Genomic DNA, 12,499 nt, shown 5'->3' on the forward strand with positions numbered 1-12,499 from the left:
TGGCTGCAGCCATCTTACAGCATGGGAGAGAAAGCTGGCAGTACAGAAAAGGTGAGATAAGCTTGGTTTTCAGATGGCATCACTGGGCTGCTTTATCAGCTCTGGATTGAGTGCTCTGGATCTCTGCTGAATGAAACAAGAAAACCTCTATACTTAATTAAGGTTCTATATGTTGATTTTCTGTTAGTTTCCAACATACTCTTAATCAGTACCCTGAATTTCTATTCAAACTTCTCTTTGCTACTGACATATACGGAATTCTGTGGCGAACTGATGACACTGGGTAGGAACAAGCAAGCCGTTACCTCCAAAACATAAATGTTTATATAGTGACATTTGTAGAGCCTCCTTATAGAAAAAATGCTGGGTTACCTGATCTACAGCGTTGTTACCAAAAAACAGCAGGGAAGCAAAACCCCCAAACTCTCTACATCCTGCCAAGGCATTTTGGCCACAATTACCTTCACTTAGTTGAGCTTGATTGGTCAAGTATTAAAAATGACTGAGCCCTGAATGCTAAAGCAGAAGAGATATACTGGCACAAGGACATAACTTTCTAAAAAATCAAGAACCAAATGTTTTATGGACAATCTGGGGCAAATTAAAGCTATGCAATAGTAAGCACTGCACAAACCAGCCAAAAGCATTAGCCACCAGGGGTCGGATGGTTCTCTTTGCACAAACATGTGAGCTAAAGTTAACAACAGCTACCGGCTATTGTGCAACCTGTCTGGCAGACTCCAGGATCTTCAGACTAGTTTATAAGCACATGACAATAAATCTTTATAGGATACCAAGGACAGCAAAGTTATACTTATGCGTGTTTATATTTATATTGGCACTTAAAAGGAATAAAGGTTGGTAAGTACATATTTCTGTTCAAGGAAATAATATGAATGTTTAAACATCACAAGAGACTTCTCACTCCCACTCGTATATAGAAGTTCCAGCTGCACTGTTTTTCAGTTTTCTTCGTATATAACAAATATTTCAGTTAAGGGAGCTTCCTAAGCATTAATACTATACTATGTGTAGGGGCTATACCTGGACATTGAACTCAAAATGATGGAACACATAAAGTGTCTGCCACATGATTTTCAAATTCCTATCAGAAATTTGAATTTGCAGAGAGAAGAAACTGGGTTCCAGAGAGGTGAGACCTCTTTGTGCTTATGTAATTAACAATAAGAGTCATCTGGCCTGCTTAAATCTAGTTGTGTGGATTATTTCATTTGAACTGTTCAAATTGTTTATGAAACAGGTTAGAACTGACCACAGGACTTTCAAATCCCCAGTTCATTTTATGACATAAACTTTTCTCTAAGAAATCAAATGGTTTTTTAGGAACAGGATGAGTATGTATAGAATGATCAGCAACAAATCCAAGTTACTACAGTGTATGTGAACTAGTAAAATATAAGCTCAAAGGCACCAGCTGATTGATTTAAAAATAATTGTTGAACACATATGTTCATAAAAGTTATCTGGGGGATCTGTTAAGCAAACAAACAAAACCAGAAATTCTGACTCTCTGGGTCCTATGGGGGAGAGGAGAGCCCAACAACGTGAATGTTGACAATGGTCAAATGAATCTGACCCAGGAAGGCCTGCAACCTCCCTTTGAGGAACGCTAGTCTATACGCTTCTAGATGCCAGAAATACAAAGCTCAGACTGTTCAGACTAGGGAGAGACACAAAGAAACAACAATTTTCCAGTGCCTTCAAAGTATTCAGAGGGAGTAAAGGCAGACAACGGAGTGCAGAAGTGAGACTGCGCTCCCTTGTGAAATGAACTAGTTTTAAAAGAGTGGAACAGCAAAAGGATGGGAGGAAAGTGCTCAGGCTGAAAGAAACACAAGCACTGAGCGAGGCTCATCGGAAACCGAATGAGTTTGGAAACGAGGCGGGAGAGTTGGGAGGTGGTGTCCTGATCGACCTTCCTGTCTATGTGGGACTTGTGTGAACCTTTGGAGGCACAGGAGGTAGATGAGGGCTGAGGCACGAGGGGCGGAATTCGATTTTTAGAAAGCTCGCAGGCCACAGTCACATAGCGGACACCTGGGAGGAGCGCAACCTGATGGAAGCAGAGAGGCCCGGGACTGCAGCTCTCAAGAGAAGAAGCCAGGACTGGTGAAGGCAGGTGCATGCCATTTGGAAGATGGGAACCCGGAGTAATCATTCCCTATGTGGACTGAAGTGAATTCAACAGGCGAGGAACAGATAGGTCTTAGCAACTAATCTAATGTGGCTGTGCTTATCACGCGGTCATGTTCAATTCTTTGCAACCCCATGGAGTGCAGCCTGCTGGGCTCCTCTGTCCATGGAATTTTCCAGGCAAGAATACCGGAGCGGGTTGCCATTTCCTTTTCCAGATCACTCCAGCCCAGGGATCGAACCAATGTCTCTAGCGTCTCCTACACTGGCAAGTGGATTTTTTTTTTTTTTTTTTTTTACCACTAGTGCTACCTGGGAAGCCCTTAGCAACTAATCTAATGTGGGGAGAAAGGCAAAAAAGAGAGGTTAAGTGATGGTTCTTAGGTTTCTGGTTTGTGTGACTTGGTAGCTGGTGTTAGTTTTGTGGGTGGGGAGTAAAGAAGTGATATTTTAATATTTACTAATAAAGAGAGTTAATAAGATTGTGTGACTTGCTGGTAGAGATTAAAAGAGACCCATAGGGCGTGGGACTTAGAAATGTCTGGGCTGGTTTGGTATCTATTTGGAAGCCATCCACGTCTGTGTGGTGATGGCTGAAGTCACAAAACTGGATGAGGTCATCCAGGGGGAATGTCCTGAGAATCCAGGTAGAGACTAACTGGGACAGAGGGAGGGAGTGACAGTCACTCAGTCGTGTCCAACTCTTTGCGACCTCATGGACTGTACCCAGGCTCCTCTGTCCATGGGATCCTCCAGGCAAGAATACTGGAGTGGGTTGCCATTTCCTTCTCCAACTGAGAGGGAGGTATCACATTTAAGGGGGAGGGGAAAAGAAACAGTAGGAAAGAACAAGAGACAAAAGGTAAGAAGGAAACCTAGGAGTATCATGGAAAAAAGGTCACAGAAGAGAGGGTCAAGTGTCCCGGGGCAATCAGGACAGGTAAGTGCTGATAGAGTGTTTCAAAGGCAAGCCAAAAGCTTGCCTCTCTGTGCAAGGATCTTTCATTTCTTCAAATAGTTACTCAAGTCCTCTGGGTGCCAGGTGCTAGAAAGATAAACCGCAAGGACAGCATCATCCTACTTTGAAAGCATAACAAAAGCATTTCCATTTCCTTATAAATGTTGCACTTTGTAGATGTGAATGGAAGTCGGATTCGTAGGCAAAGCACTGGGGGAAACTGCATGTGGGCCAACAGCAAGAAGAGGTGAGGTGACCTGCTTCAGAAGGAAGGAGTCTGAGATGGAAGTGGGGACAGGAAGAAAGGGCACTGCAGCATCCCCTCCTCATCCTGAGCTTTTCTCTGTTTAACCCTGACTTAACTGCATCTTAACGATCGATGTCTGCCTGGGGAGCAAAGTCCTCTGCTGAGAAGTCCTTATTTCCCAAAAGACTCTTTTGGTATTGCAAGAAGAATAAGATAGGAAAGAGTTAAACTCACCAAGTTTAACTGAAATGTTTCTGAACTACATTTTTGAAACCTCATCTCATAGTTATTTAGCATAGTGACTTAGTTTCGTTCTTTTTTCTTTAAGTCTCTCAAGTTTTTTAATTACCAAAAAACTTTTTTTTAAAAGAACTTTTTGACTCTCTGCTTGTGCCTTTCATACTCTGACCAGGATTTTCTGTTCCTCAGTAAGGAGAGTGAGCCTGACCCAGTCACAGACCCATCGAGCACACATGGACCCACCACAGGGCCTGCGGACATGTTTTTTTCATTTTTCTCAAGAACTTCAGGTCCCAGGGCATGAACTTCTCAGCACATGCCACATACAGATTTTGGTGCTTTCCCCAATCCTCTTGGTATACAAGCAAGTAATTCTACTACCAGTGGTTCAATACTGCCTACTTTTATTAGAGGTTGTATTTCAGGAGAGCCTGCGATGATGTGTCAAGCTCGGGACTACCATAGTGAACGCCTCTAAACACCATTCCTGGAAGGGCTTCCACTTTTTAAAATGACTCTGCAAACTTAACCTCTAAGCCCCTAAAACAAGTTGTTGGAAACCCTGTTTTTATACCTTTAGAAAATAAGAACACATACCATCCATACTTTAGCAAGAATAAAGCCTATGATTATTTCAGTAAAGGAGAAGGTAGGAAGGAAGAAGAAAAAGAGGTCTGAAAAGAAAACCTTATCACAGAAACATCCAGTCTTCTGGGATTGTCATTTAAAGAGCTGTGGAAATCACATAAACTCAGAATTACGCTGCTCTTTCCTTCTTGGCTGGAAGCCCAAGGACACAGGTCAAAGTCTGGTAGGGAAAATGGCACCTTTGGAAATTTTATGGTCTGGCATTATATAAAGGTCAAGAAATACAACAAAACTGGTTTCTTTGGTTTCCTTAGAAGACTGGAAATCAAGAGAACTTTTGGCTTATATAAGTACATTTTAGTTACTTTCAGCACTAGAATTCAGAGGTTCCTTGACTCTGAGCTTATATTAAATCCACCTTGGTTGAGTATAAACCTGGCACCGGCTGGCTGCCTTTAGTGATTCTGCACTTTATGGCTGCCTTCTCTTTAAAAAGTTCACCACTCTAATTTCTTTGGTGGTATGTTGGAAAGCAGAGGGCAAAGTCAATCCGAAATGGAGCAAACAAACTCACCTTCTACTCCCTGGCGAGGAGGCCATTTGCAGTGCTGTTGCTGAACCAAACGCGGGTCCACTTGCCCACGCACAGTACAAGGTACCAACACCAGGGTGTTGTGGAGAAAAGGGTGGTTCACGTGAGGCACCAGACGAGGAGTCTGGGGCAGCCAGCCTCTAAAAGCCTGAGCTCCCCACGGGCTCCAGGCAGAGCACTTCTGAATGCAAGGTGAGAGGGGTGTCCCAGGGCAAGGGGTCAGCTCAGGCACAATTCTCTGATTGGTGGATGGTGAGGTAATAGGGCGGCATCACAGGACTGAGTGAGTCTTAGGTGCCAGGAGGTCTTGGGGCTGCATGCTCGCGGTCATTAAGTAGTTAATTTCTTTCACTTGGTGGTAGTTTTAGCCTCTGACGTGCATCAGATGATATTATCTAAGCACCTCTGAGAGGAGCTGAAGCAGAGGGTATGGGGGAGGAAGTCTGTTCCGAGAAGGCCCTACAGGGTCCTGCCCGATTACACGAAGAAATATTACCGTTGACCAGGTTTTACAAGTTATTTTGACAACACTGGAGTCAGTTAAGCTGGTGCTCCTAGCGTCGGGCTTAGTCGCTCAGTTGTGTCCGACTCTTTGCAACCCCATAGACTGTAGCCTGCCAGGCTCCTCTGTCCATGGGGATTCTCCAGGCAAGAATACTGGAGTGGGCTGCCATGCCCTCCTCCAGGGGAACTTCCCAACCCAGAGATCGAATCAGGATCTCCGGCACTGCAGACAGATTCTTTACCAGCTGAGCTACCAGGGAAGCCCATGCTTCTAGTAAGTCTATCTAAATGTAAAACGTAAAAACTAAGAGTCACTATTAATCGATTTCTCTTACTTATTAATAGAATCTATTTTTTTAACCATACAATAATAAAGTGATCATAAACTCATTTGGCACTTTGTAATTCACAAAACATTTCTACTAACATTACATAGATTCCTCGGCAACCCACTCTGAAACAAAAAACAAATCTGTGGAACTAACACAATTGGCAGTGGGCTCACACATGTCTGGAATTCCCAGGCAGTCAGCTGCATGTGTTCCCCTTTTCATTAATTTCAAAATAATAAGACTTTCAGCTTCACTTATATATTATGGCAGGTTTTAATCATATGTTATCATCTACCTTATTCCTATGAGACCAAATCATTTGTCTTTTACAGGTAAGAAAATGGAGGCTCTTTAAAAAAAAAGTTACTAATAAATGACTAAGAAATAGAAGATCTATGATTAGAAAAAGTATAGTTCTTTCCTCCATCCCACAGCTTCTGCCAAGTCATTATAAAAATGCGCAGGGAGGCTCTTATCCTTTGCTGCTGGGTTTCTCAAGAATGGTAACCCACTTTAGTAACACGGCATGCTCTGTAATTTACTACTGACAAAGCTACTACTAGAAATTTACTAGTAACTTTTAATTTGGTAAAACATGACTAATAAAAAGCAATCCAACACTAACCTCTTCAGTACCTCACAGTTGTAAGGCAAGCTAGTTTTATGTTTGTGGATTTGTGCTAATGATAATATATAATGATAATATACAGATCTACAGATCATTAATTCCCCAAATATATACTGAACCCTATTCTCTGCCAGACCCTATGTGAAGTGCTGGATACACAGTAGTGAAAAAAGATGGGCACTGCGTTCTGTTGAGTAGGGGAGAGACGTTAATCAACAGATAAACAAAAATAACCTGGTATGGTGCATTTTGAAAAAAAAAATGAGAGTACTAGGAGTTGCTTTTTTTGGCCACACTTGGAGGCATGCAGGATCTTAGTTCACCGACCAGGGATGGAACTCATGTCCCTTACAGTGGAAATGCAGTCTTAACCACTGGACTGCCAGAGGAGGTCCACAAAAGATTCCTGGGAAAGACAGTGTTTGAGGGTGGGAAGCTCTTTTAGATGGAGAATATCTCAGTAGAGGTGGCACATAAATTGAGATCACAAAAATGAGAAAGAGCTGGCCTTGAGAAGCATGGAAGAATATTCAAGGTAGAAAGAAACACATGCTGAAAAGTCTGAAAACTAGAGTTTCGTTCGTGTTAGGGGCTCAGAAACGGTCACCGTGTGGCCCGGACAAGGCAGCGTTAGGGAAGGACTGAGATAAGCCTGGAGTCTTAAGCTGCTTTGTGTCTGCTCAGGCGCACAATACCATCCCACTCTGAATGTAGCCTGGCAGGCTTCTGTCTTTTAACTGCCTCAAGGCACCAGCTACCCTATTGCTTGCCTTCAATTGCCTACACTTAACTGCCTTGTGGCTTCCCAGGTGGCGCTAATGGTAAAGAACCCAGCTGCCAAAGCAGGAGATGTAAGAGACGCGGGTTCAATCCCTGGGTGGGGAAGATTCCCTGGAGAAGGGTGTGGCAACCCACTCCAGTATTCTTGCCTGGTGAATCCCATGGACATAGCAGCCTGGTGGGCTACATCTATGGGGTTGCAAAGAGTTGGACATGACCAAAGCAACTATCACTTTCACTTTCAACTGCCTTGTAATCCAGAAACTATCCCTGATTAAGCAGATAAAGCTAAAAATAAAATATCAAAAGACTACCTAGACCAAGGACCCAAGTTTTCATCTTTTTAATAAAGGTTTACATCAACTTAAATCACGTAATATATCTCAAGGTGGGAGGACAGGGAGTGAGATTATAGGGACTTTCTTTTTGTGTATATTGTTTAAGTTAAGAAATAAACAGCAAAATGAAAAAATTCTTTTTGCTTTTAGGAAAGCCTGGTTTTAAGAAGAATTTCAGCTGGTTAAATTTTGGAAGTTTAAAGAAAAAAATCAAATTCAAGAATGTTCCCTGGACCTGAGCCTATGCATTTTTATTTGAATAAGAATTGAATATGCATTTTTATCCCCTTGGGGTCCTGGAATGTCCATATTTTACTTTTCAGGGATGGGCAGACAGCATAGGTAATCATGGTGACCTCAGTAACACTTTCCCTTATTTAAATCAGTCTTCTTTCCAAAGTATTTTTTGCTGTTAAAGATGACTCTTTTTTTGGGCTCACAGATATATTTTTAGAGAACAACCATGCACATAAAAATTCTTCCTTTTGCTCTGGTGGATCTGGACTTTTTCTTTTATATGTCTACTCTTTTTTTAATTTTTATTTTTTCATTTATCTTTATTAGTTGGTACTCTTTTATCTCTTTTTAGAGGCGATTGGGAAGCAAAGAAGAGAATGGCTGTATAGTTGACCCAACTCTTTCTCTTTTTCTTCTTTCTTTTTTTTTTGGCTGTGTCACTCAGCATGAAGGCTCTTAATTCCCCAACTGGGAACAGAACTCAAGTCCCTGGCTGTGGAAGTGCAGAATCTTAACCACTGGACCGCCACAGTTGGCCCAGCTCTTTCTATTAACAGTGTTTTAACTTGAAATTTTTAAGTGTAAGGTTAAGTTTTTTTTTCTTTTTCAGGTTAATTCTAGTCCCCTTCCTCTTTTGCAGCAATAACAATCTCTAACAACTGCAACCATCTTACTGTGGCCGAACTTTCATAAGCAAAGAATCTCAGCGTTCCATTGGTTACAAGCTGTTTTGTCACATCTAAGTGTCTGACAGGGTTTTGTCCTGCCCCTTCCCTTCTGGGGCAGAACACCTTACCTAAATTGCCCTTAAATGAGTCACATTAAGCATGGCTGGGGAAAGTTTGGGATTGCTGAGTCACCCCACTGGCTTGGTATCCCTCTGCTCCCCGCACACGTTCATTGTCTGAGACTCCCCTAGTCCCGGGCTGGGGCTGCCAGAGACAGGGCCGGACTCACTCGCTCTTTCCCTCAGTGGGTGCTTCTCCCGTGTCCTTTATTCCCCATGGCACTTTGGAGGTCGGGCGAACACTTGTCTATAAGTCCCAAGCATTCCACAGAAAGGTGGAGAAGTTGGGTCTCCTCCCACTTTTTCTTTTTACAAGAAGATAAGACCAGAGGAAGCCTGTACTGTCTTTATTTCTGCAATTGCAAAGATCAGCCGCTTTTTGTGCCTCACTTTTAAGTTTTTGTGCACTCAAGTATCAAATCAGGACTAAGCTCAACCACTTCCTCTGCTAAAGAGAACGATTTGTTGATGCTGAGGGTCTAGTTCTTTTTAATGTTTTGGATCACTTTTTGCCTTCAGTTCTGAGCACTATTTACTTGTAAGTAAGAGACGATATTTTTGTGAATTTTTAAGATTATCAACGAATACTCAACATTTTGACAATATCTGAGTGATTTTTAATAAGCATGTTCTTATAGTCCAAGTGCCTTCAGTGACTATGTGTTAATTGCAACCAAGGATAATATTTCTTAATGAATATGGTGAGGTCTTCAAGAAGTGCCTAAGATTTAACAAGACACAAACAATATCGTGTGTAAAGGTCACTTCTTGGATATCATAAAAACACCACAATAAACTCTTCCAGAATGATTAGTTTTTTCTAATGTTTCTTACATAACCTTTTAATTCTGATCTTAACAACCAACAGGTAAAGGGACATTTAACAACTTATTGAGAGCATATTATTTATATAAATACCCTGCTCTTGGCTCTAAGAAAAAGGCAAAGCCTTATGCTGTTTTTCTGCAAGTGGTTTGCAACCAGTTGAATAGCTTACAGTTTAAACTAAACAAAATATTGACTTAAATAAATTGTTACACCCAATTTACAGATTTATTAAAATGTTTGATTTTAATGGCTCACAATGACTATTTTAATGACTATTAAAATTTCTCATTCACTCATTCTCATACCTCTCTGTTCTGAAAACACTCAGTCCCAGGGGGAACTAACTCACTTGGAGGTATAAATGAATGAATGATAGTTCTCATGTTTAATTCTTGAAAGTTGCATGGTTCTAAGCCTTGGAGCACATTAGAATCATCTAGAGAGCTTTAAAAAATACAGTATTTGAGAACTGCCTCCTAGAGAATCTGATTTGTCTAGGGGTAAGAGAAAATGGTATCTTTAAAAAGCTGCTCAGGTAACTAACATTCAGCCCCAGCACATCTGAAGGATACTCACAATGTACCTGAGGAATACAACAGAAACAGCATTTCCTGGGGCCACCTACTCAGAAAAGGGTCTATCACATGATTACGATGAGGGCAGTAGAAGGAGTGGGAAGTCTGAAGGTGACTGATAATTAACCACATGGAGGGGAGTGGTCCTTATCTGGAGAGTCACTATGATTCTTGCAGAAATATTCAAATTCTACTAGTATGAATTCATGTTTTATTAATCTAAAAGAACCTTGTGATGCTTTGGAATTTCAGGTAAAATGTTTACAAATATGAGAAAGTCAGCTGGTGTGAGAGACTATACAATAAAGCAGAATGACTACCATATAGATAGCTTCGCTTCACTGGAGTAGCTTCACTTTGCAACTTTCCTGTAAGCTGGTCCTGCGCTTCTGATCATATTCCTTTTGTCCACATCTGAACTTGCAGAATACCCCCAAATGGCTCACATTTTTTTCAGTGGGAAAGTGCCCTGTAAGCCACAATGGCCACCCATCCATGTCTGTCCACTTATTACTATGGTCTCTTTCCAGTTTTTATCAAGTGCCAATACCCATTGTGTTCCATAGTCCAGTGGGGCTGGCAAACAACCAAAAGGGAAACTTGATATTTTCTAGCCTCCACTGCAGGGCACTTCTCGCCACTCAAACTAACTGAATGGAAATTTGTTCGTGATCTGAATTTATATAATGGCAGATATCTCATGTCCCCTCTTTGAAATCCTCTTGAAGTTCCAAAGATTAGAGAAGCACTTTGCTTTTTCCTTACTGGTGGGATGCCTCCTTTTTCCTGCAGATATCACAAAATGACTGATTCTGAAATAAGCAGCTCTTCTCTCTAGTAGAAATAGAATTTTTCATATGCAAAAGGATACCTCCTGATTGAATTCTATAAAGAGGTATTCCCATTCCCATACTAACAGGTTTTAAAATTTTTTGTTAATCACAAAATAAGTTTTCACATTCCCAGAGTTACTGTTTCTGCTATGGCAAGTGAGGAATACACTTTTTAGTGGGTTGTGACATAGTAGTATTAGAGCTGGCTGGCTACACTCACTTACCTGGGAAGTAGCTTACTCAGTCTGGAGAATTTTATCCCCAGAATAAGTTGTGGTACACAAATAGTTCACACTGTCAGTTCAACTATTTTCTGCAAATTTCTTGCATGGATGTCATATTTTTAAAAACTTACCACTATATGAAAAGTGGTACCACTTAATTCATCACACGGATGTGATCATATCAGTTTATAGATGAGGAAATAGGCTTGGCGCTCATAAGACCCACTAAATTGTAGGGGATACTGCTGGCAATTGTCACACGCTCTTCTTGCTATTACCCTCTTCTTACTATTTCCCAGGCCTGTGTTTAACAGCAAAGGGACTAGGCTTCAACAATCAGAAAGGTTTTGATTCCCGGGTGTATGTTTTAAGAGTATTAACTGCATTCCTAATTTTATACTCCTCCAGGTAAAAAAATTACAAAGTGTCTATATTTTTGTTTTTTCTTTTTAACAAAGTCCTCTGTCATGTATACTGTGAGAATACAGTAGTGCCCCCCATCCCTTACCTGTGTTTTCACATTCCTCAGTTTCAGTTAACGGTGATGAAAAAATATATATATTTTACAAAAACATTAAATAGAAAATTCCAGAAACAGACACTTTGGAAGTTTTAAACTGTTGTGCCATTCTGAGTTAATTCCTTTTCATATCACTTGACCAGGAGCTTTTTACTGTGTGATTACCAGCACTACAGCATACATGTTTTTCAGTATAACATCTTCCAATTGTGATTTTACCTTTTGGAAAAAAAGCAATGCTAAATCTTCTAAAAAACACTACTATGACTTGCAGATATTCCCCTCCTCCACCCCTGAGGCTACACAGCATGACCTATACCTTTGTCAACTTCCTAGGCTCTTAAATCTAACTTAAAGCTAACTAATAACCAATCTCTGTTCTATGTACCTAGCAAGTCAATAGTTGCTGTTGACTGAATCGTAACATTGTGTGAGGAACATCAAACACCTAATCCCAGGATATGGTGAGGATACATCATTAGAAAAGAAAACAAACAGCCTCATTTGACCTAAGTAAACATGGCATATCTTATTAATGCCAACTCAAAAAAAACAGAAGTAGGATTTTCATGCAAACTAGACTCCAGTGTTGCTTTTAATTTATCTTAAAATAAAATTTTTCCATAAGTATAAAACAATACAATATAATATATTATGCTGAATAATATGTTGTATTATATAAAACAAGTTTTTCATTACTAGTTATTCTTTAATGGCAGGTCAAAAAATTCCACGCTCTGGGTTTTTTTTCCTCTGGTTTCATATTTTGCATTTACAGAGTAAATTCAAACCAAGTTCAGAAGAGAAACACTAGGTTGTAGAGAAATAACCCATCCCAAGAAATCTCAGCCATTTTTTAGGATGACTAAGAACTTTGCTACTCAAAGTGACAACCATCATCACCAGCACCATCTATGATTAAGAATCTGTATTTCTACAAACTGAATTCCTGAAATAGAGTTCTTCAGGCAATTTGGATTCACACTAAAGTTTGAACAATACTGTATTAGAAAGTTTAGTTTTCCATTGAGAAAACAGTAATGACAACAGGAACACAAGTGACTTTCATAAGTTCAAGAGTGGTCTTGAACAAAATCTGTCAAGTGACTGACATAGCAATTTTAAAACAAAATA

At 40.5% G+C, this 12,499-nt stretch overlaps 1 protein-coding gene and 1 pseudogene across 4 annotated transcripts in view; both read right to left on the reverse strand.

The window, feature by feature from the left end:
- Positions 1–12,499, reverse strand: part of ELOVL6 (ELOVL fatty acid elongase 6) — a 137,443-nt gene that overhangs the window by 81,547 nt on the left and 43,397 nt on the right. Inside the window, exon 1 of one of the 4 annotated variants that reach the window (XM_070452278.1) lies at positions 4,762–11,059. The exons of the other annotated variants lie outside the window; for them this stretch is intronic. Coding sequence (XP_070308379.1) covers positions 4,762–4,787 — 26 coding nt within the window. The 5' untranslated portion in view covers positions 4,788–11,059. Of the gene's footprint in view, positions 1–4,761; positions 11,060–12,499 lie in introns of those variants that run through there. 4 annotated transcript variants of the gene reach the window in all.
- On the reverse strand, positions 222–4,755 carry LOC139030183 (large ribosomal subunit protein eL34-like; annotated as a pseudogene).

This window comes from Odocoileus virginianus, chromosome 21 (genome assembly GCF_023699985.2).
Source record: "Odocoileus virginianus isolate 20LAN1187 ecotype Illinois chromosome 21, Ovbor_1.2, whole genome shotgun sequence".
In the NCBI taxonomy this organism is placed as follows: domain Eukaryota; kingdom Metazoa; phylum Chordata; class Mammalia; order Artiodactyla; family Cervidae; genus Odocoileus; species Odocoileus virginianus.